The 23149-nt window shown below is 39.8% G+C and overlaps 1 protein-coding gene across 1 annotated transcript in view; it reads right to left on the reverse strand.

Moving 5' to 3' along the window:
• Positions 1 to 23149, reverse strand: part of ANO3 (anoctamin 3) — a 448483-nt gene that overhangs the window by 86500 nt on the left and 338834 nt on the right. The window contains exon 14 of the mRNA XM_027852601.1: positions 14318 to 14378. Coding sequence (XP_027708402.1) covers positions 14318 to 14378 — 61 coding nt within the window. The remainder of the gene's footprint in view (positions 1 to 14317; positions 14379 to 23149) is intronic.

Raw genomic sequence — 23149 nt, forward strand, 5'->3', positions numbered from 1 at the left:
CCCCCATCACTGAATCTGTTCTTTTCCCTGATGTCCCCACAGATGAAATCCCTGCTTCTCCAGACCACAGGAGAACCACAGCATTTCCAAGGCCTACTGAAGCCCCTGTAGAAATCTCCAGTGAAGATCTTACTGAAACAGACAGTAAAGTTGATATTTCCTCTGAGTCAGAAGAGGTTGAAGTGTCAAAGTCTAGTGAAATACTGTCAGGTGACCTGAGCTCAGAAATAGATACTGTACCATCATCTTCAGCAACCCCCTCCACCAAATCTGTTCTTTTCCCTGATGTCCCCAAGGATGAAATCCCTGCTTCTCCACACCACAAGGGAACCACAGAATCTTTGAAGCCCAAAGGATCTTCTGACATCAGTACAACCCCAACTTCCACCCAGAATCCAACAAAAGTCAAGCTTATGAACAATGAGATTTTTATTTTGCCTTCTATTACCAGCACAGAATTTGTTGACTCAAATGATTCTGTAAGCCTACTAGAAGAACAAGTCTCAGATGATTCAAATACTTCAAAACTTTTGTCAAACACTACACCCCAAGAAAGTAAGTATACTACTACTTCTATTACTATTACTACTACTACTACTACTACTACTACTGATGATGATGATGATGATGATGATGATGATGATGATGATGATATGAATGATGATATCACTATCTCCAAAGAAAACAGTGAACCTTTACCTAGTACTTGAAGGCTTACAAAGTTCTTTACATAGATTATCTTTTTCATCCTCACAAAAACCCTGAGAAGTAGATGCTATTGTTACTCTTATTTTACAGATGAGGAAATTGAGCCAGAAATGACTTACCTAAGATCCCAAAGTTAATGTGGTTTTTGTTCTTTGTTCTCGAAGAGGACCATGACATCAGGAAGATGATGCCATGACTTGCAAATGAATTGGTTTTAAGTGAGGGAGGGCTGTGCAAAGTCACCAGCCTCACTTTCTTCTCCAGAGCCATCCGGGTCCAGTGGCCAGATATAGATCAGGACAACTGGAGATGATTCAGGATGCAGTGGGAAACCTTGGACTTTTAAAGCTAAGGTCTTTTTGAGTTCTCACTTTGAATAAGGCAATGCCCATTCAGTGAGTAGGCCTGTTTAAGAAGTGAGCCAAGGGATGGCCCCTTTAATAAAAAAAAAAAAAAATTAAACTGGGAGGGGAAGACCCTCAGGGTTTCTGGCTAAAAGAGAAACAATTACTATTTATAATCACTCTGATCCATCAGGGCCCTAACATGACCATTAAGTGGTGCTTGGGGAGGGGGGACCTGTTGTTGGCCAATTCTAACAACAGGTCCCAAAGTTAATGAGTGTCTGAGGAAGGACTAGAATTCAGAACTTGCTGCTTACAAGACCAGTATTCTACTCACTATGCTAACTGTCTCAATTATGTAGGAAGCCCTGTTCCTTTGGGTACTAACAAACTTGTCAGTGTTTCCTCATATTTGATGAGGCTGGTAGCATCATACATACATACAAAGCACTTTCTAAATCATAGCACCGTAGTGTACAAACACCAGTTGTTGTTAACATCATTCCTTTCTGTGTTGTGGGTGGGGCTTTTTTGATGGGTCCCAACTTGAAATTTCATTGACATAGGGAACTCCTGGGGATGAAAATTCCCTCAGCTCATGGAATCTGGCAACGTCTCAGTAACTTCTCTTGAAGCACTGGTCTGGGGGGCTGAGATGTTAAGTGACTTGCCCCATGGTCATAGAGATTGTATGTGCCAATCACGGAACTTCCTGATTCTAAAGTCAATACTCAATCCATTAGCCCAAGACTGCCTCTCATTACCTTTTTATAGTTGACGAAAGTATTGTAGAATAGGCAAAAATGAAAAGAAAAACTGGCTTCATTTGAAGTCAAGATCACATTAAAATAAAGAAAAAAGTAGCGCCCAGTGGATACCACATTGGCTCTGGAGTTTAAGGCTCAGTGGTCTCTGATGTTCTTTCCATTTCGAGATTTATGATCTTAGGACACTGTGATTTGGAAGCATCAGAAGAACCTGTGTTCAAATCTTGCCTCTGACGCTGCCTGTATGATCTTAGATATCAAGTAACTTCTTTGGACCTGCAGTTTGCTCATCTGGATAAGATGACCTTTGAGATCTCTGCCAGCAGAACATCTATGAGCCTAAGTAGTCTATGAGTTAGTACTAAAGGTATTATTTGGTGTAACTTTTCTTTTGTCTTTATGTTTCCAGTTCTTAGAACAGTACCTTCACATAACAAATCTTTTTGGGAAAAATCCTTGTTCACTTGTTGGTTGGTAGTAGATGCATCTATTCAGCTAAAGGCAGCTAGGTAGCATAATGGACAGAGAATTGGTCCTGAAGTCAGAAAGTTGTTTTTTTTCATTCATTTTTTCAGTTGCATGAGACTCTCTGTGACCCTATATGAAGTTTTCTTGGCAAAGATACTGGACTGGTTTGTCATTTCCTTTGCTAGCTTATTTTACAGATGAAGAACTGAGGCAAACAGGGTTAAGTCAGTTGCTCGGACCTAAGCTCAAATCCAGTCTGATACTTGATGTGTGATCCTGGGCTTAACCTCTGCCTGCCTCAGTTTCCCCAGCTGTGAAAATGGTTTTAATAATAGCATCAACTTTCCAGGGTTGTGAATAGCTACCTCCCGAGGTTGTGAGTATGAAATGAGATAATATTTGTAAAGATTTTTACAAACCTTAAGGAGCACTATATAAATGTTACTATATTAGCTAGTCAGGTCAAGGAGACCCAAGTGCAAATTCTTAACTATAAGATTTGGACTTAGATACAGGAAGACTGGGGTTCAAAGTCCTGCATTTGGAACAAGTTGGAAGAAGAGCAAAATGCAGTATAGTCAAGGAATATCGTATGACACTAATGTTGAAGTAGATGGAGCTTTGCTTCAGTCTTATTTGGTGTTTGTTATCAAGCCTCATAAAGTAAAAAGAGAAAGATGAAGGGCAGAGAAGGGATAGGTCCTTAGAGTAACAAGAAACTTTAGAGAACATAACATCCAGTCTTCAGTTTGATAGACAAGGCCCATCTAGGTGATAGGTCAAACCACAGTCAATCAGGTTTCATTTTGTCCTTGTCTCTGTTTTATCAGGACCCAATACATTCTACTAACTGACCTTCTTGGAGCAGCTGGGTGGTGCAGCAGATAGAATGCCAGGCCTGAATTAAAATCTGACCTCAGACCCTTACTAGCTGTGTGACCCTGGACAAGTCACTTCATACTGTTGGCCTCAGTTTCCTCATGTGTAAAATGAGCTGGAGAAGTATCTCTGCCAAGAAAACCCCCAAATGGGGTCAGGAAGAGTTGGACACAACTGACATGACTGGATAGCCAATAACAATCTTCCTACTGAATTTTCCTACTCCTCTCTATACATTCGGCTCCATGTTTTGGCCCCAAACTACCTACCTAATTCCTCTCCCCTTCATACAACTTACCTCAACTTCCTTATTTCCCATGACCTACTCCTCTGCCCTATTGCATCTACTTATAGAGATGGTCTCACCCTTAATCTTGCCATCTTCCACAAATGTACCACTTTCATGTTCATGAAATCTCAAAGTCCTTTATCTGATTACATTCTGCTATCTTTCTTCCTCTTTCCCTGCCTTGAAACCCCTAAACCTACTTTATGTCCTCACCATGGTGTTCCCCCCACCTCTCAGTTCCTAGGACATCACCCCTACACTCATCACATTTTCCTCCCTTTCGCATGATTCTCATGATTGGTGAACCACTTCAGGTCTGCTTTGTCCTCTTTTCTTCAATCTTTTGTCCCCTTGCTCTACAGAAGAGCTTGCCCTGACAAGCATTAACCTTGGACCACTCCCACCATCATCCATCTGCCTATGCTCTTATAGGATATGCTTCTGACACACACCATGAGACCTTTAACTCCTCAGTGTCTCACCTTACTCTTAGGGAAGGTGACGACTTTCAGAGGTACAAGGAGCTTCCACAACCAAAGAGTTCCCTGCTCCAATGAAATCACAGGTCTATGCCTTATCCTATTCTTTTCTAGCAGGGTTCATAGCAGAAACATAAATCTAGGTTGAGAAAGACCTCAGAGATCATGTAGTTCATTTAACATATGAGGTAACTGAGGCTCAGAGGAGTAGGTGACTTGCTCAAGGTGACATGGGTAGAGTCAGAATATGAATCTGAACCCTGATCCTCTACTCAAAAACTAGTGATGGTCCAATAGATCGTTATTGTTTTTTTTAGCTAATTTATTTTCATTCATCAACAATCACTTCCATAAGCTTTTGAGTTTTAAATTTTTCTCCCCCTCCCTCTCCACCTCTCTCCTCAAGATGGCGCACAATCTGATATAGGCTCTACATATACATTCCTATTAAACATATTTTCACATTAGAGATATTGTAAGTAATAATTAGATCCAATAGGAGGAACTACCAGAAAGAGGAAACAAAACACAACAGAAGTAGATCATGTTATTGTAAGGAGAGCATTTTGTTCACCTTAAAATGCTATATAGCAAAAATGTAAAGAGTCTAAAAATAGGCATTCTTCCCTTGATCAGACATGATTTTATCAAAATGTGGAGCTCTCCTTGTTGTGTTTGTCCTCTGTTCTCGAAGAGGACCATGACAACATCAGGGAGATGATGACACGACTAGCAGTTGACTTTGTTTTGAGTGAGGAAGAACTGTTCAAAGTCACCAGCCTCACTTTCTCCTCCAGAGCCGTCTGGGTCCAGTGGCCAGTCCTGATGACTATCTGGAGCTCTCCTAGGAACCTCCTCAATGAATTAATAAATAAGGCATTTATTAAGCTTCCACTGCCAAGCACTGTGCTAAGCACTTGGGATGCAAAAGAGAGGCAAAAGAGAGTCAAAAGACCATCCCTGGCCTCAAGGAACTTACAATTTAAAGAAGACAATAGGAAAACAACTATATACAAACAAGCTATCTACAGGACAAATTAGAGATAGACAATAGAGGGGAGGGAGGGAGAGAGTCAGTGAAAACGCCCTGAGCCTTGTGTTTGAGGAACAGTTAGGAGGCTGGTATCACTGGAGAGTAAGTGATGGAAAATACTTGGGGCATAGGAAGTTTGGAAAAGTTGGTTTAATGCTGCTGTTCAATCTATAACCTCAGAGGAGTGGCTCTCAAACTTTTTGGTCTTAAGACTCCTTTCTACTCTTAAAAACTTTGGATCCCAAAGGCCTTTTGTTTATGTGGGTTATAGCTACTGATATTTATCATTAGTCAACTGAAATTAAAAATTAATTCACTTAAAATAATAATAAATCAATTACATGTTAATATAAGACTTCTATTTTTAAAAAACCTATTATTTTCTAAAACAAAAACAAAGTTTAGTGAGAAGAGTATTTCACATATTTAAAACATTTTACATATTTTTGCAAATCTCTTTTATGTCTGGCCTAAGAAAAGGCAGCTGGATTCTCCTATCTGCTTCTGGACAGTCAATCTACTGCAATATGTACCTTTGGTTGAAGTATATGAAGAAAATCTGACCTTGTGCAAAAGTATCATTGGGAAAAAAGAGAATTCTTTCAATAGGCAAACAATGTTTTGTTATTTCTATGAAAATAGTTTTGAAATTGTGGACCCCCTAAAAGTGTTTTGGGGATCCTGGGACCACACCTTGAAAACCACTGGCTTGGAACGTTGCCTGGGGCCTGGGGAACCTAATGTGATTTACTACGTTCAGGGTCTGATCAGATTATCTGTGGCAGGATTTGGTGTTCTAGGACTTTCAGACTCTGAGGCCAGTTTTCTAGGTATCAGGTCTGAATAACATACTGCTGGCCCACCAAAGCATCCCCTGGGTGCTATGTTGTGCATGGCTGCCCTAAGGAAACTTCTCCAGTCAGTTTTGCTGAGGGATTTGTATAAAGCCGATTTGCCAAAGCAGCTGGCATATTGTACAGGCCTGCTATATCTTATGAATTATTGTTGTTCGTATCTGAATTAGTGATTTACAAGGCATACATTGAAAAATCACATAACTGAGTCCCTATCAGGATTACTGCTGCCCACTTTACTGCATGCATGTTACTTCTGTTATTTCACTGGCTGTATGTATATGCATCTATATGTACTAAAAATAAAAGTAATAATAAAAGTAATAATAATGCTAGCATGCAGATGGCACTTTAAAGTTTGCAAAGTACTTTACAAATATTAACTAATTTAATCCTCATATCAATCCTGGGAGGTAAGTGCTATTATTATCCATATTTTAGAGATGAGAAACTGAGGCAGATGGAGGTGAAACTGATTTGCTCAGGATTACAACCAAGTCCTAGAAGTGGGATTTTTAACCAGGATTTTCCCGACACTAAGCTCTCTCTCTCTCTTTTTAACCCCGTATGCTATATTTTATACAGAGAAAATCCCTAACAATTGTCAATGAAATAAATCAAAAATAATTTCTTAGGTACTAGGGATAAAACATAAGGAATGAAACAATCCCTGCTCTTAAAAAGTTTATGTTTTACTTTAGAAGATGATAAAAAGATCCAAGTGTAAACCTGCCCCACTTGTCTAAGACATATCTTCTGGCCTCTGGAGTTAGGATCTGGATTCGAATCTATTATTATCTGTGTGACCTCTGTTTAAGTTGCTGTCACTTCGTCTTTCATTGCCTTGGTTTTTCCCACCTAAAATTGGAAGGAATGAGCCATATGTATGGCCTCTGAGATCTTTTCCAGCTCTAGATGTGTGATTTTATGGTCTACGGTCTTTGATGAATCTAGAAATTCATTATTGCTACTTCTCCCCCTACAGAGAAAATAAGTGCTGGAATAATATTTGGAGTTGTTCTGGGATCCGCGGTAGGAGTTACCTTACTTGCAACTGTGGTCTTCCTGTTGTATAGAAAGAGGAAACGCAATTTGTTTGCTCACCAGCGTTTTTTGGATGACAGGAACGAGCCAGGTAAGAAATAGGTCTACGTCCTTACTTCACAAGCACATGGTAGTCTTTTTATGAAGGGACTCAGAATAGCCCATGATCCCATAATGAGGGTTGGATGCGGAGAGCGTGTGGTGTTGGAGATGACTCTATTTTATTATTTTACCTCCGATCTCAAAGGAGGCAGTATATATAGCACTGCAAAAAGCATTGGTTATGACATCAGAAGACCTAGGTTTGGGTCCTGCCTCTGATCCTTAGTGATCTCTATGACCACAGACAAACCATTTAATGTTCCTGGGACTCAGTTCACTCATCTGTAAATTGAAGTTGAGGTGTGGGGGGAACAAGGCTGAACTCGATGGGTCTGAGGTCCCTCTCAGTGCTAGGGATCTATGATCTTATGGTCCCAAGAAAGATGATACCCGAAACACTCCAGGCCAACGGGTGAAGGTTGGGGGGGGGGGGTATCTGACTTTATATTTCCTTTTCAGCAAAAATGATTGGAGACAGCCATTCCAGAATCCCATAACTAAGTCTTTCAAGTTGGACTTTAAGGAAGGATTGGGGGAGAGGTAAATAATGCATCATTTTGTTTAATTGCTTGCTTTAGAATCTAGCAACTCGAATGCCGTATTGCCAACCTACTGTCCTTAGTGACTCCCTCCTCAGGACCACCACTTTGGCAAGGACCCCAGCCATGCTTCATCTCACTCTGACCTGGACTCTACCTCCTTCTCTTCACCTGCTTCATTGTTCTTCCCCTTTCCCCTGCCCTCGCACCAGCTTTCCAGCACCCCTATTGTGAGTTGTCTTCCCCGGCTTAGAATGTAAGCTCCTTGAGGGTAGTGATTGTCTTGCTTGCTAATGTTTGTATCCCCAGTGCTTAGCATATTAGTGGCCATAGAGCAATTGCTTAGTAAATGCTTTATCTCGCCATCTTAATTCATCTAGTAAACATCCCCAGAGAGTATGGAAATATTGTTGTCTCTCAGCAACAATGATAAGACAAAGCTTCATTCTCATCCCGTGAATTTCTAAAGATTGGACCACCGTGGCCCTGCTCTCTATGCCACTGGAGGGGAGGGGCTAAGAGTGGATGCTGTCAATGCCCTCTGATCTATCTCTATAGACTTCTGTGATACTCACTTCCCAGTCATTCTTGGAATTATCTAGATTCAAGTGTAAATAAATGTCATCTGCAATATCCATAGAATGGAATGGTAAACCACTTTAAGCAATGAAGTAATGAAGAATTATTTTATACAAAATAAAATAAGCTGAACCAGATGTGATGTTGTCAGTTCTGATGTCTGACGTACTCTTCATCAGACAAATCTCCATTTTCAAATTTGCACGTGACACAAGTGTCTCATAATCCATACTCCATACTCTTTGGGTTTAGCTACTGTCTCACACATAAAAAGTGTTTAAACAAGCTCTGAACACAATCTAGTCAAGGTCAAGAAAGCTAGGTGATTCTAATAAGCTCAGATGGTGACCAAAATTTGGTCTTTCTTAGGATTTAAGTCTATTTAACACTTACACTTTTTATTTTTTCCTGGTTTTGACTAATAGCACAACACTAAAGCACAAGCTTCTGCTCCCAAATTAGCTCCAGTGGCAAATATTGTGAAACAGCAGGGCCAGAGATATTGTTATAATTCACCTTAAGGTGTGTAACTGCTGCCTCAGTCCCATTGTAGAACACTTTTGTCATCTTTCAAGTGCCTCTACCACTAACCTATTGATGAAGTGGAGTGTCTTTCATTATCACAGAGAAACATGTTGATTACTAAATTGTCTCTTTACATGTATTTTTTAAAAGTCAGAATTCAAAACACTATAGTGCTATAGTTTTTAATCACAACAATACATGTGAACATGAGAAGGAGCTACAATCAGCAGGAGGGATTCCTAGTATGGAAACTCCTATGGAAATAGAATGAAAACCAATTGGAATTTAATAATCAAGGCCTGGGGAGGTGCTTAAAGGCACTCTGAGATTGACTTGCCTAAGGTACAATGACTGGAAAGAACCAGAGCTGGGTTGTGAACAGAAGACTTTTGGACTCAAAAGCCAGAGCTATCTAATGGGATGTGCTACTTCTCTTCCCAGATTCCTTCTCTCTCTCTCCCTCTTCTCCAGGCCTTTCTTCCTCCTTCTCCCCCTCCTCTCATTCTTTCTCATGTGCTCTAGAGTGCTCTATGTCTGCAGAGAGCTTTTGATCTTTACATATTCTCCTTTGATCTTCAGAATAATGCATGGAAATAGGTCCTGTGACTATTTTACAGAAGAAGAAATTGAGGTTGAAGGAGACTGAGTGACTTCTGCAGGGTCCCACAGCTAGTAATAGGCAGGATTTAATCTCAAGCCTTCCTGATTTTAAGGCCAGTGTTCTAACCCTCATGCAACAACATAAAGTGTATGAGTATATGCATGTGTGCATGTGTATTCACATTTATACACACACAAAGACAAATGCATAAAGACACATATATCCATTCCAATGGGTGTAGACATATTTATGTGTACACAAGCATACACATATACATATATGTGTACACACACATATATCCACACACAAATTTGGAGCACTATCTCTATGCTGCAATACGCATGCATGTGTATATAAGTATATGCAAATACACACAAATACACACATATATTCCAATTCATATATGCAAACCTGTATGTTTATGTATACATATATAGAACACACATATAGAATACATATAGGACGCACACAAAGATATCTAGAACACAGTTCATATACTGTTGTTATTTGTCTTTCATCCTCAAAAAGGACCAATGACATCAGGAGGGTGATGTCTTGACTTGCAAGTGAATTGGATTTAAATGAGTCAAGGCTGTGCAAAGTCATCAGCCTCAATCCTTCCTCCAGAGTTATCGGAGTCCAGTGGCAAGACATAGGTCAGGATGACTGGTGTGGCAATAAAAATTATTCAACTTACAGTAAAAGAGACTAAGGCAGAGCTCTGAGCCAATGACACTTTATTAAGGGATCCATGGTCCTCTCTAATGAAGTGGACCTCGGATCTTCCTCAAGATCTGAGATGACCCCTCTTTCCAGGGCCTTATTTTATAGGGTTAGGTATCTAAACATTCAAGAATAGTTACACCAAATACAGAATAATTCCATTGGTTGACATATGATGCATAGGTTAAAGATGATCTGTCACCAGGGTTATGAGTTGGGTGAGGCAAGGAATATATCCATTGACTAGGTGTTCATAAGATGGGTGAAACATACCGCATCTCCACTGACTAGATGGTCACAAGATGGTCATAAAATGGACAGCTGATCATGTTGGACAAGAGAGAATAGTCTGGAGGTACAAAAATAAATTTGGGGGACTTTCCATGTAGTTAAGTCACCTCTGTCACACTGGGCTTTGTCACCATGACAAGGAAAAATGAGGTTGGAGGGCATCTGGTTAATTTCCTATGATTAAGCAAGTAAACTCACAATCTGCTGCTCATAGCTCTGGGGTGAAATATACAGAATTTATAATCACTACCCCTATGGAATCACAGTGAACGAACTAATAGTGATTAGAGTTTGAGTTGGGGTCCTCAAAGAATCAACATTCTTACTGGAGATGACCCCATATGCAGTGGGAGACCTTGGCCTTTCTAAGGTGAGGTCTTTCCCAGGTCTCAGTTCGTCTGAGGCAACACCCATTCAGTGATTTAAGGCTAGGTAAGAAATGAAGCAAAAGATGGCCTACTTTGCCTACTCAAAAAACAAACAAACAAAAAAAAAAAACCTGGAAGGAGAAAGCCCTCAGGGTCTCTGGTCAGAACAGAAACAATTGCTATTTGCACTCACTCTGACCCATCAAAACCAAAACAATAACCAAGACTTGGGCTGAGACCTATTTTTGGCCAGTCCATGAAAGCCAGAATGATTTGGGTTTAAGGCACGGCAAGTGGCTCTATTTGAATTCTGATGGGCTTCGTCAAAGCCTGGTTTTCCAGAGCTCTATTTCAAGAAATCGTAAATGAAACTATATGGGACAAAAGAGTTAATTGTCCCAGTTTCTTTCTCTATTTTTTTTTTTAAGATAGAATAAGTAAGTAGGGAAGAGGAAAAAAATTTAACCCCTAAACACCAAGATATCATGCGAGATTTCAATGATCAAAATTTATATTCCTTTGAGCAGAGAGCACCCACATGTAAGGATATGATTCTCCATGTAGACAGAGGAAGGGAGGAAGGGAGAAAGGGAAGAAGGGAGGCGGGGAGGAAGGAAGGGAGGAAAAAGTGGTGTTCTAGTGGAAATGGCCAGTTGGGTCCCCAGTGGGGCAGCTACTACGTACAGATTGTTGTTTGTCTTTCATTCTCAAAGAGGACCAATGACATCAGGAGGGTGATGTCTTGACTTGCAAGTGAATTGGATTTAAGGGAGGCAGAGCTGTGCAAAGTCATCAACCTCACTCTCTCCTCCAGAGTCATCAGAGTCCAGTGGTAAAGACATAGATCAGAATGATAAGACATGACTCCAGATGCAGTGGGAGACCTTAGCCTGTTAAAGCTAAGGTCTTTACCAGGTCTCAGTTTGTCTTAGGCAATGGCCAGACAGTAATTAAAGGCTAGATAAGATTTGAGACAAAAGATGGCCTAGTTTGCCTTCATAAAAGAATCAGTCTGGGAGAGGAAGCCCCTCAGAGTTTCTGGCCAGAACAGAAACAATTGCTATTTACACTCACTCTAAGCCATCAAAGCCCAAACTATGGGCAAGTGAGGCTTGGGGTGGGACCCATTATTGGCCAATCATTCCAACTGATACACGCAAACGTGTATATTTATAAAGAAATATATGCATATATACATATATAAAGCATACATAGAATATACAGAAACACATATAGAACACATTTAACATACAAACATATGCAGAACAGGCAACATAATCACAAACATGCATGCACACATGTATGCGTACATATATGTATACACATACAAGCACCGAACACTATCCCCATCCAAAAATATATGTGTGTATATGTATGTAAATGTACATGTATACGTCCTAATATAAATATACATGTGAATATTGAGATATAAATACATGCACACGCATACATAGATGTACATAGTTTGTATGTATGTGGCATAGTCTACATATATGTGCACATATATAGGCATTTGTATATACACAAAACACAGAAAAGTCCAGAGCACTACCTCTATGCCACAATATGTATATGTGTCAATTTTATAAGTGCGTATATACACAATACACTCCGGTGTGTATATACATATATGCATACCCCTATACATATATGTATATAAATATATACACATAAGGTAGACACGAACACGTAATATGCAATACACATTCATGCAAATGTACACATAGTATACATGTGCAGTGTCTACAACCCATGTACTCACACACATACATGTGCACACAACCCACATATGTGTAACCATGTCCATATACATGTACACACATATACACAGTGTAACGTTACATACAGACGTATTTGGACAGGTTATAATTCATATTACTCGAGGAAATAGCCCCCAGATAGATGAGCTTACAGACCTCCTGTGAGTCCTGTAGTCCTGAATAATTTCCTACCTCAAGCAGGATGCAAGTAGTTCTGAGCAGGATTAACCCTGTCACTGCTAGTTTCGTAAGACTGTTTCACATTGTTTCTGTTATTTCAGTTCAACGATTAGACAATACAACTGACACTTACAATCTAAGTTTTGGAGGCGCCAGCTTCTTCAACTCCGCTGTCCCTGATGACCCAGTCATGGAGAAGAACACGGAAAGGACAGGAGAAAACATTCAACTGAAGACTATCCCTACAGCCTATACTTTAAATAAACCATGGGGAATAGGGCTTCAGACTACAGAGTCCCATTTCATGCCCAGGACTGTGTCAAATCCTTGAGATGTCCAGGAGATGACAGTCACGTAGACACGAAGCAGATTTTAAATCGTCAGACCAATGGAGATACATTGATGAAGAATGTAAATCACACAGTAAGCTAGCTACATGCCACTCACAGGTCTTGTTTGTATTTGATTATTTTCTCTCAAAGGAATCCTCTATTTTAAGATGTATTTTATGCTGAGCCTAGCCTTCCTTAAAAAGGACAAATATTTACTGAAGAAAAGCTAAAGGCCTCCATATTGCCAGCATATCAAGCCAGGTGATTACCTAAGACCCTGCTCAATGTGAGTAGATAACCCAAACTCAAGGGCTCCTAGGATTGGAAGACATTTTTATCAGATATAAATTATTCCAGAATTCTTACCAATCTCTCTTCTCTTCCACACTCCCAATTCAACACAGTTCTCTAGTTTCACTACCAATTCTGCCTTCTTTTAAAAGGAGATGTGATATTTGTTTTTTGCTGAATTTATGACCTGTCACTAGCCTGATCATCCTACATGATCCTTTGGTCTGGTGAGAATTTGGTACACTATGTGAGCTATTAGAAAATGAAGACCATAAGAGGAACAGTTTTCTGCTCCCTTGCCTTTCCCACATATGCTGTTCCACTGTCCCCAAAACTTTACAGCCCTTGGAAATGAACCTGCAGTTTTCTGGGGAGAGATTGCTGGTTGGGGGAGGCAGGGACATGGTGGAAATGACCTTATCAAGAAAAGAAATATTACGTGTCTGGAAAAAGCAATGCCAATGACCTAAGAAATTCTAATTTGCTGAAGACCGTACGGGTTTATAGCAAAGTTTTTTTCTATACAAATTACAAGATGTAGGAATCCTGAGAAGGAACCAGGAAGCCCTTCTCACATGGGTATATGAGAATATAAGCAAAAACTGAAATAGTTTGCACTCTTTCCAATAACACAAAATGGAACTCCTGAGTGGAATAGTATTGCTTGTTAGATTATTATTGTTAGCCTGGGTATGGAATGGAATGTTGGCATTGGGTCCACATACTGTGATCTCTTTAAATAGACCAGGTCTGGAAAAATAAGGAATGTAAAGATCACTCCCATATATGCACAAAAAAGACTGACCTTTCACTTTCTCCTTTTTAGAGTTGGTCAGTGATAAGGAAAAATAAATCCAGAAAAGAACTCTTACATCTTTCCATCTGCATTGAGGTCACAGCATACCTTTTTGAGGGTTTGGGGGAAGGGCCAAGGGAAAAAAGTTAACCTGTAGCAATAAGGACACTGGGGTTAGATAAAAAAAATTAATTTATAAAAGCTGCCTTTAAGATAGATGGCACAAAGAAGCCAACCACAAGCCTAGACTCAAATTCACTGTTGAACTGTTCATGAATACTGACAAAGGGATACATTTTCATCTGAGTTTCTATGACCCCATGAATTTCCCACAGAAAGAAGAGAAGGCATTAAGGAATACTCACCCCATATTGCCATAAAAATAGCAAAGAAGACTGTCCCTCCATTGTCAAACAAATGTGTCACCTAAAAGAAAAATTAAACAGGAATGATCTCTTGATTCAAACAACCCTTCAGTGCTGATCTCATAGAACAGGGTTCATTTGTTTGTTTGTTTGTTTTGTCTTGAGAAACATTCCTCATTTTTGTTTTCTATAAATGAGGTCCTCTTTACATAGAACTTTCTAGATATTTCATGTTCAGTTTTGGACAGGAAGGTGTGCCCCCATTTCTTCCTTATTTTCTCCTTGACTATTTCTTTTGTTTTCCCACCTTTCAAACAACACCTCTTTTTACTCAGAAATTGTACTAAATATTTCTGTAGCACCTAGGTGGGTCACTTACAGTATGAGATTTGACATATTTGATCTCTCCATGGAACATCCAGAAAATTTGTGTTGGCAAAACAAACATATCCAGTACTGCAGGTTTTCTTTCCAACATTTCCCAAATCTAAGGTGTTATTGGGCTCCCTACATGGCCCATGGTCTGTGCAATATGGTTATTTTCTGTCATCTTTTGTTAGGTATCAAAGAACTTTTACCACCCAAAAAAGTTAAGGGGGTTGAGTTTTACATTTCTTTTAATTCTATTATATCAGGATATAGTTTAAAGATTGTTGAAGAAGGTAATGTTGAATGAAGTTCAAACAGTGGAAAAAAGCACATTTGTTGGCCAAATATTTATTAGTATCTGTGAGGTTTGTGAGAGAATTAACTTATTTGAATAAAGATGTTACTTAGTTTGAACTGTGTTTTCCTGTGTTGTTGTTTCTGCTTTTGGTGTGTGTGTGTGTGTGTGAGAGAGAGAGAGAGAGAGAGAGAGAGATACTTTCCTTACTGCTCTGACTGCTGCCCAATTACCAAGCTTACTTGCAGTATTAGGAAGAAAAGTCCATTTTAGATCACAAAGTAGAGGCATACTGCAAAAGTAGGAAGATGAAATGGATGGCCAGGGAGGTGTTCTCGGCAAGCAATATGTTATCACTGAAAACACAACTGTGAAATGTTCTCTTTAAGGGCTCATATTAGAGTTTTCTGTATGGCTACTATAGGAACTAGGGTAGCATTTCTCTCAAAGGATCTTTCCAACGTGATGCCTTTCATTTTAGATGACTGGGATTTCCAAAATCTGTTTCACAAATCTATGTACATACCATAGATAGAGAAGAAAGTATCATTAAGGAGAGAACTGAAAAGTAATAAATACACAGGATTGGGCCCAGAATAACAGCTGAAGTTGCCAAGCAAGAGAGAATCTATTTTTTTTTCCTAGTCAACAGATAAGGAAATCTGTGCAGGGGCTAAAAACCTTGCCAGGCAGAATGGCCCAAAACTGGCCCTGGATACAGCTGTATATAGATTTAAGCAAAATTCATACCTCTTCTCTCTTTCCTTTCCATGATAAACTACTCTTCCCCTCTCATTTCTCTCTCCTACCCATAAGTTCCCAAAGCTAGACTTTAAGACTAAACTACCAGGCTAGCATTCTATCAACTACTGCCTTGAAAATAGGTTCACAAACACATGGGGCTGGGGGCGGGGGGAGCAACCAAACTTGTGGTTGCATTCAGAACTCCTAAGGCAGAAATCCCCTCCATTAACGCAGATTAGAAAATTTTATTCAATTTATAATCTTGAAGGGTTTTCTGGGAACACAGAGAGATTATATGATTTATCCATAATCTCAGTGAAGCAGGATCAGAGGTAGTGGACAAGACAAAACCTAAGTCTTCTAGTATTCCAGGTTGACCCTCTATGCATCCCATGCTGCCCCTTTCACATCAAATAATCAAATTTAGAATAATGAATGTTTTAAAGATCCTTCGATGTGAGACAAAACAATTTTAGATTTGTTTTACAGAAAGGTACCACAGCCTATTAGAGGTGCCATCTAGTTTAACTGAGAGGTGGCTAGGTGACATTTTGGAGAGTCAGGAAGTCATGGATGTGAATCCTAACTTAGACACTCCCTAGCTGTGTGACCCTAGGCAAATTTCTCTTCATCTCTCTTAGCCTCACTTTCCCCTTAAGTTGTTTTTCAACCTTCGTTCTAGAAGAGGACCAATGACATCGGGAAGGTAACGTCTTGACTTGTGAATGAATTGGCTTTAAGTGAAGCAGAGTTGTGCAAAGTTATCTCTCCTCCAGTCATCAGAGTGCAGTGGCAAGACAGGTCAGGACAACCGGAAATGGCCAGAATGCAGTGGGAGACCTTGGCCTTTTTAAGCTAAGGTTTTTCCCAGGTCTCAGTTTGTCTGAGGCAACACCCATTCAAAAGGCCCCAGCCTGAGGCTCACTTTGGGTCTTAATGGCTCCCCATAAGTAAAACAGAGTTAATTAGAACACCTACTTTACAGAGTTGTTGTGAGGTACATAATAAAGTGCCTTGACACTGTTAAAGAGCTATAGAAATGCTAGCTATCAATTAAATAATTCAGAGAGGCCCAGAAAAAATGACATAGGCGGAGACACAGAGTGACCTTTTCCAAAGAAAAAGAGGAGAGATTTTGTAACAAAGAGATAAAGTTTCAACTGAGTCACTCCAATCACACAGACTTGTTAATAAAATACTCCTCTATAAAAGTGCACATGAATTTGAATTCACCAGTGCCCAGCACATTTTGGTATTTGATTGCTCAGGGAGCTGGGTTTGCACATAAGGAGGAGGGCTGACTAAATACAAACAGTCAGTTCCCAGTTATGGGTAGCAGTTTACCTCTGCAGGAGAATTAGGAGTAATTGAAATCAGTAAGATGTCAGCTGGCTGAGCATGTAATTCCCAATTGGAACAGGAGTCTGGAGGTGATTTATACTATATTGTAACTTTTATTTTCCATTCTCCCCCAGGATTCAAAACAAAAAAATAAAACTCCTCCTTCCTCACTTTCTCCTATCCCCCAAACACCCTCCTCCAGCAAACAAAACAAATCTTGGCACAATATTTGGACAAGTAAAATGCATTTTGCTTTGTAATAATACACGAAAAACACTTTGCAAACCTGAAAGTGCTTCACAAAATTATTTATGAGAAAGAGGAGAGGGAGGAGGGAAAGAGAGGAGGGAAAATGAGAGGGAGGTAGGCAAGTGGGATTCACTGGGACATTTAGTAAAGCCTAGGCTAGGATTCCATTTCAATGGCTGATAGTGAGCACCTGAAATGTCTCTAAGAAAGCAGAATACTCTAAGTCCTTTTTTAATGAACCAGGTACTTCGACACCAAAGGATTACCAGTAAGTTTCCCTTTCTTCGAATTACTCTACCACTTAAGATACTTGACTAGACAAGATGTTTATAGCGTTGTCTGTTTTGTGTTGGAAGTAACTGAGCTCCCCTATTATTTTTTTTCTGATTTAGTGCTTTTCTTTTAAAACAATTTTTTGAATAAGCATTTATTTCTCCCTCACTAACCTTACTAGAAAAAGAACAACCCAAAATAAATAACGGTTCCAATTGTCAAAGTTGACAAAAAAAGGAAAATAGAAAACATTGGAGGTACTTTGGAAAACCAGGTACATTAATGCATTACTGGTAGAGTTATGAATTGGTGCAATCATTCTGGGGTAGCTAGGTGGCATAGTGGATAGAGCACTAGTCCTGGAATTAAGAAGACCTGAGTTTGAATCCAACTTCAGACACTTAATAGCTGTGTGATCCTGGGGAAATCACTTAACCCTGTTTGCCTCAGTTTCCTCATCTGTAAAATAAGCTAGAGAAGGAGATGGCAAATCAGTCCACTATCTTTGCCAAGAAAACCTCAAATGGGGTCACAGAAAGTTAGATGCATCTGAAATGACTGAACAATAACAATAATTATTCTGGGAAGCAATTTGGAACTATTCCCTCAAAATGACTAAACTGGGCATACTCCATTAATCAAGTCAGGGCAACAAACACAAAGTACCTAGTGGGTGAAAGACATTGTACTAGCTTCTAAGTGTGTTGAAATCAGTGGTATTTTTTATATCTTTCATAGTCCCTCCCAAATACCTAATAAGTATTTCATAATTGAAGAGTGGAAGTATGATTGTGGGGCATCTAGGAGGCTCAGTAGATAGAATGCCAGGTTTGAAGTCAGGAAGATTTCTCTTCTTGAGTTCAAATCTGGCATCAGACATTTGCTAACTGTGTGACCCTAGGCAAGTCACTTAACCTTGTTTGCCTCAGTTTCCCCATCTATAAAATGAGGCAGAGAAGGAAATGCAAATCATCCCAGTATCTCTGCCAAGAAAACCCCAAATGGGGTCATGAAGAGTCAACCACAATTGAAAGGAATCAACAATAAAAAAGGCATGATGAGGCCAACATTTTCAGTAAGGAAGCATGTCCTCCCAACTCAGAAAGGTCTGGGACTCATTTGGGAAAATTGAGGACTGCTTAAATCACTACAGAAACAGTCTTCCATGATTGTTCTAGCTAACAGATTTGACAAAATACTTTAATCACTGCTCACACACACATACACACACACACACAACTTTCCGTGCACTATGAGAAATCCTACTGAAATGGAAATCAACTGGTTAGCATTGGCAGCTTTGAAATGAGCCTACCATGGATTACAAAGATTTTTAGGGCAATGGAAAGAACTCAGTGTTTGGAGTCTAATATCTAGGACTAGAAAAAACTCCCTGAACCTCAGTGTCATAGGATCATAGATGGAAAGATCTCTGACAGAGGAAGGATCTGAATCCATGTCTTTGTTGTTGTTGTTCAGCTGTATCTGACTCTTAGTGACCCCATTTAGGGTTTTCTTGGCAGAGATACTGGAGTGGTTTGCCATTTCCTTCTCCAGTCCATTTTTCAGATGAGGAAACTTAGGCAAACAGGGTAAGTGACTTGCCCAGGGTCATATAGCTAGTAAGTGTCTGAAGCCAAATTTGAACTCAGGTCTTCCTGACTCTTGGCCCAGTTCTCTATGTGCTGTACCACCTGACTGCCCAAGCTGAACCCAGGTCATTTGACTGCAAATCCATCACTCTTTCTTTCTTTCTTTCTTTCTTTCTTTCTTTCTTTCTTTCTTTCTTTCTTTCTTTCTTTCTTTCTTTCTTTCTTTCTTTCTTTCTTTCTTTCTTTCTTTCTTTCGGCTAGGCAATGGAGTTAAGTGACTTGCCCAGGGTCACACAGCTAGTAAGTGTTATGTGTCTGAGGCCAGATTTGAACTAGGTTCCTCCTGAATCCAGGGCCAGTGCTCTATCTACTGCGCCCCTACCTACCCCGCATCACTCTTTCTAATGCAACAGAGTGCCTTCACAAATAAAAAAAAAGGATATTGCACTAGATGACCTCTGCGGACCTGATGGCTTTAAATTCATTACCCTATATGACTGGCCCCTAGGTTGTACAAGTAAATTCAGTGTATATAAAATAAACATACAAAAAGGTGAATCTTTTCTAAGGGAAAATGCTAGGATTTTTAGCTATCTTTTTATTACACCATCCTAAGACTTTTTTTTAAGTGTTAACACAACTCTCAAGTTATAATGGATGTCATTGTGGAAACATGATTCAACATACAAGGCTTGGTTTTTCAAACATTTTTACAAGAACTCACTCAATGCATCAAGTGAGATGAACTTATTATTCCCAATCATTCTTGGTCTTAGGATATTATCACATGCTGCAAGATGGTTTGAGAAAAAACAAAAAATGAGAAACAAATTTATGAGTCACCTCAAAGAATGTAAGTTTCTTAAGGGCAGGAAATAATTTTTTTTTGTTTTTGTTTTTGTATGTCCAGTACCTAAGCACAGTGCCTGGAACATATTAAGGGCTTGATTAATATCTATTGAATCAAGAAGTATAGCTTTCTGTTTGGCAATGCTCCCTCAGTTTCAAATCTAAACCTTATATTAAAGAATTTCTATATATTATATAAACTTGTGCTAAGTTTATTGGCTCTGAAATCACATAGCTAGAAGGGAAGGGATCTCAGAGAACACTTAGTCTAATCTTCCTATTTTATATATGAAGAGACTGACACCTGGGGTGTGACCAGGCCTACGTAGGTGGTAAGCAGCAGAGGTAGAATCTGAATCTATTGAGCAGCTAGGTGGTGCAGTGGATAAAGAACTGGGCCTGGAGTCAGGAAGACCCAAGTTCATATCTGGCCTCAGACACTTACTAGTGTGGGGACCCTGGACAAGTCAATTAACCCTATTTGCCTCAGTTTCCTCACCTGTAAATGAGCTAGAGAAGGAAATGGCAAACCACTTCAGTATTTTTGCCAAGAAAACCCTAAATGGGGTCACAGAGAGTGAGACATGACTGGAATGACTGAACAACAAAGCAAACCTCCTACTGGCTGCGTAACCCTGGAAAAGTTGCACCTTCTGAGGACCCCAGACAGCCCAAGGCTCTAAGATAAAGTGGCTGAGAAAGTGCCAACAAGCAAAGGCCTCATTCCCGTCATATAACTTCCATTAGCAAAGTGTTTTTTACTTGTCCGATGAATGGTGAGGAGGCAGTGTGGGAGTGTGGCTCTCAATCTTTTGTTTCTCTTTTTTAGTAATGTGTCTATTTCTCAAAAAGCAAGAAAATAACTTACATAAGGGTTTAAAGTCACAGAAATATCAGAGAAACACATGCAGCAAAGCTAAGAAATTTCATCCCTCCAGTTCGCCCCCAAGGTCCAAACATGCTTTGCTCCTTAAGGAAACAATTATTTTGGGAAAACGTTCTAACTTCCCCATACTTCTCACAGGAGTTACTAGGTCAATTCTTTCCAAAATAATCGTTCTCTACCCTTTTCCTCCAGGAAAAGCACTTCTCTTGAAGAGTGAAGAATGCCATCTGGAATTTGTAATGTTTTAGGTCTTGTAAAGGAGGAATGCTCCTTCTTGAGTTTTAGGAACAAGTAAACATGTGTTCAATTAGAACTGTCCAGTTGGAAACTGGAAGATAAAGGGCACCTGACCAGATGGGGCCCTCTGACAAGTCATACAGATCTGAATTACTTGGAGGGAAGCTTGATAACTATGTCTTTAAGGCCAGGGATCTGGATCCGAGAATTATCAGTTTTGCTTAACTTAGGGCACTTACTAAGATACCCATAGAAAAGTTTCTGACTCCCCAGAGTCCCATTCTATTTTTTGAAGAGCGAAGATGCAGCTAAGGGGTGCACAGAATGCTAGACCTGGAGTCAGGAAGATCCAAGTTCGAATATAGCCTTAGAGGGGGCAGCTAGGTGGCACAGTGGATAGAGCACTGGCCCTGAAGTCAGGAGGACCTGAGTTCAAATCCAGTCTCAGACCAGACACTTGACACTTACTAACTGTGTGACCCTGAGCAAGTCACTTAACCCCAATTGCCTAAAAAAAGAAAAAAAAAGAAAAAAAGACAAATATAGCTTTAGACATTTACGTGTGACCCTGGGCAAGTCACTTAATCTCATCACCATCACCACCACTACCACCCTCTGGAGTCATCCTGGATGGACACTCTCAGAAGTCAGCCATTTGCAGTGCTCAAGCTAGCACTCAGGAGTTATTACAATGGGTTAGAAGGAAAATTCATTCATCCTCCATCTGTTCAGACTGACTACTGGTTTCCATTGTTCCTCTTCTGTAAAAAGAGAGGATTAGACTAGATGACGGGTAAGAACCTTTCCAGGACCCTTTGCAGCTCTCAGTTAGGCTGATCCTACAAATGGCTTTTTCCTACAATCCACACCAAACCATAAAAACAAGAACAAAAATCCAGCTTACTACGAGAGCAAACAAGGTAAAGAAGAAAGATGAGAACCACCCTAGCAAAACGGATCCTTTATGGAGGACATAACTCTAATTTCTAGAATCCAATGGATACCCCTGGGTCATCAGAAATTAAAAAAAAATTATTATTGCTACAACAGTTGTTAAATAATTTCATTCAAAAATAATAACAAAAGCAAGAGGAAAAAATGCTCCCAAATAAATGTTTAGTGCCTTTGGACTTAGAAATGCCTCAGTTGAAACACAATTATTAAGTAATGAGAGTCATCCTTGACTCTTTCCTCTCCCTCAGCCTACATACCCAGTTTACTGCCTAATCCTATTAATTCTCTCTCTAAATTATCTGTATCATCTAGCCTCCCATTATCATTCCCCCTGCCACTGAAACCACTCAATTTCAGTGTCTAAGTAGTCCCCCAAACCATAGTTTTGCTGTTGCCCATCCAATACTACTCCAATTGAATCTTTTGAAAACTAAGACTGACCAAAACAAGCCATCATTCAAAAATTAAAAAAAAATATATAAAAAACAAAACAAAACAAAAAAAAAACACCAATCACTCCATAGTGCCTGGGGATAAAGCTTATATTGTTTTTAAGACCCTCTATAATTTTTCTCCTCTCCTCTTTTCTCGTTTTCTTCCTTCCCTGCATTCCTCCTTTCCTTCCTTCATCTCTCTTGCCCCTTGTATAATCTACAATCTAGTTGGAATGTGCTGCTTGCTCTCCCATATATACCCGTTGCCTCACATTGGTCGCTGCACCTCAGATGTTGATGTTCTCCCTCCAGCCCAGTTATCTCCTCCCACTCTGCACCTCCACATCTTGGTATTCCACCCATCTTTCAAAGCCCAGTTTAGTGCTCCCTTCTTTCCAATGCCCTCCCTGACTGATTCAACCTTCTCTCTCACTTGATTCAATTTGTCAGATTTTATATTTCTCTTTTGCCCTTGATTACATTGTAAATTCACATGTTGCTTCTTTGTGGACATGTTTTATTACTCAAGTAGATAGTAAATTACTTGGGAACAGGCTGCATCCACACACACACACACACACACACACACACACACACACACACACACAC

Source organism: Vombatus ursinus, unplaced genomic scaffold (assembly GCF_900497805.2).
Source record: "Vombatus ursinus unplaced genomic scaffold, bare-nosed wombat genome assembly UNPS02009770.1, whole genome shotgun sequence".
Lineage (NCBI taxonomy): Eukaryota > Metazoa > Chordata > Mammalia > Diprotodontia > Vombatidae > Vombatus > Vombatus ursinus.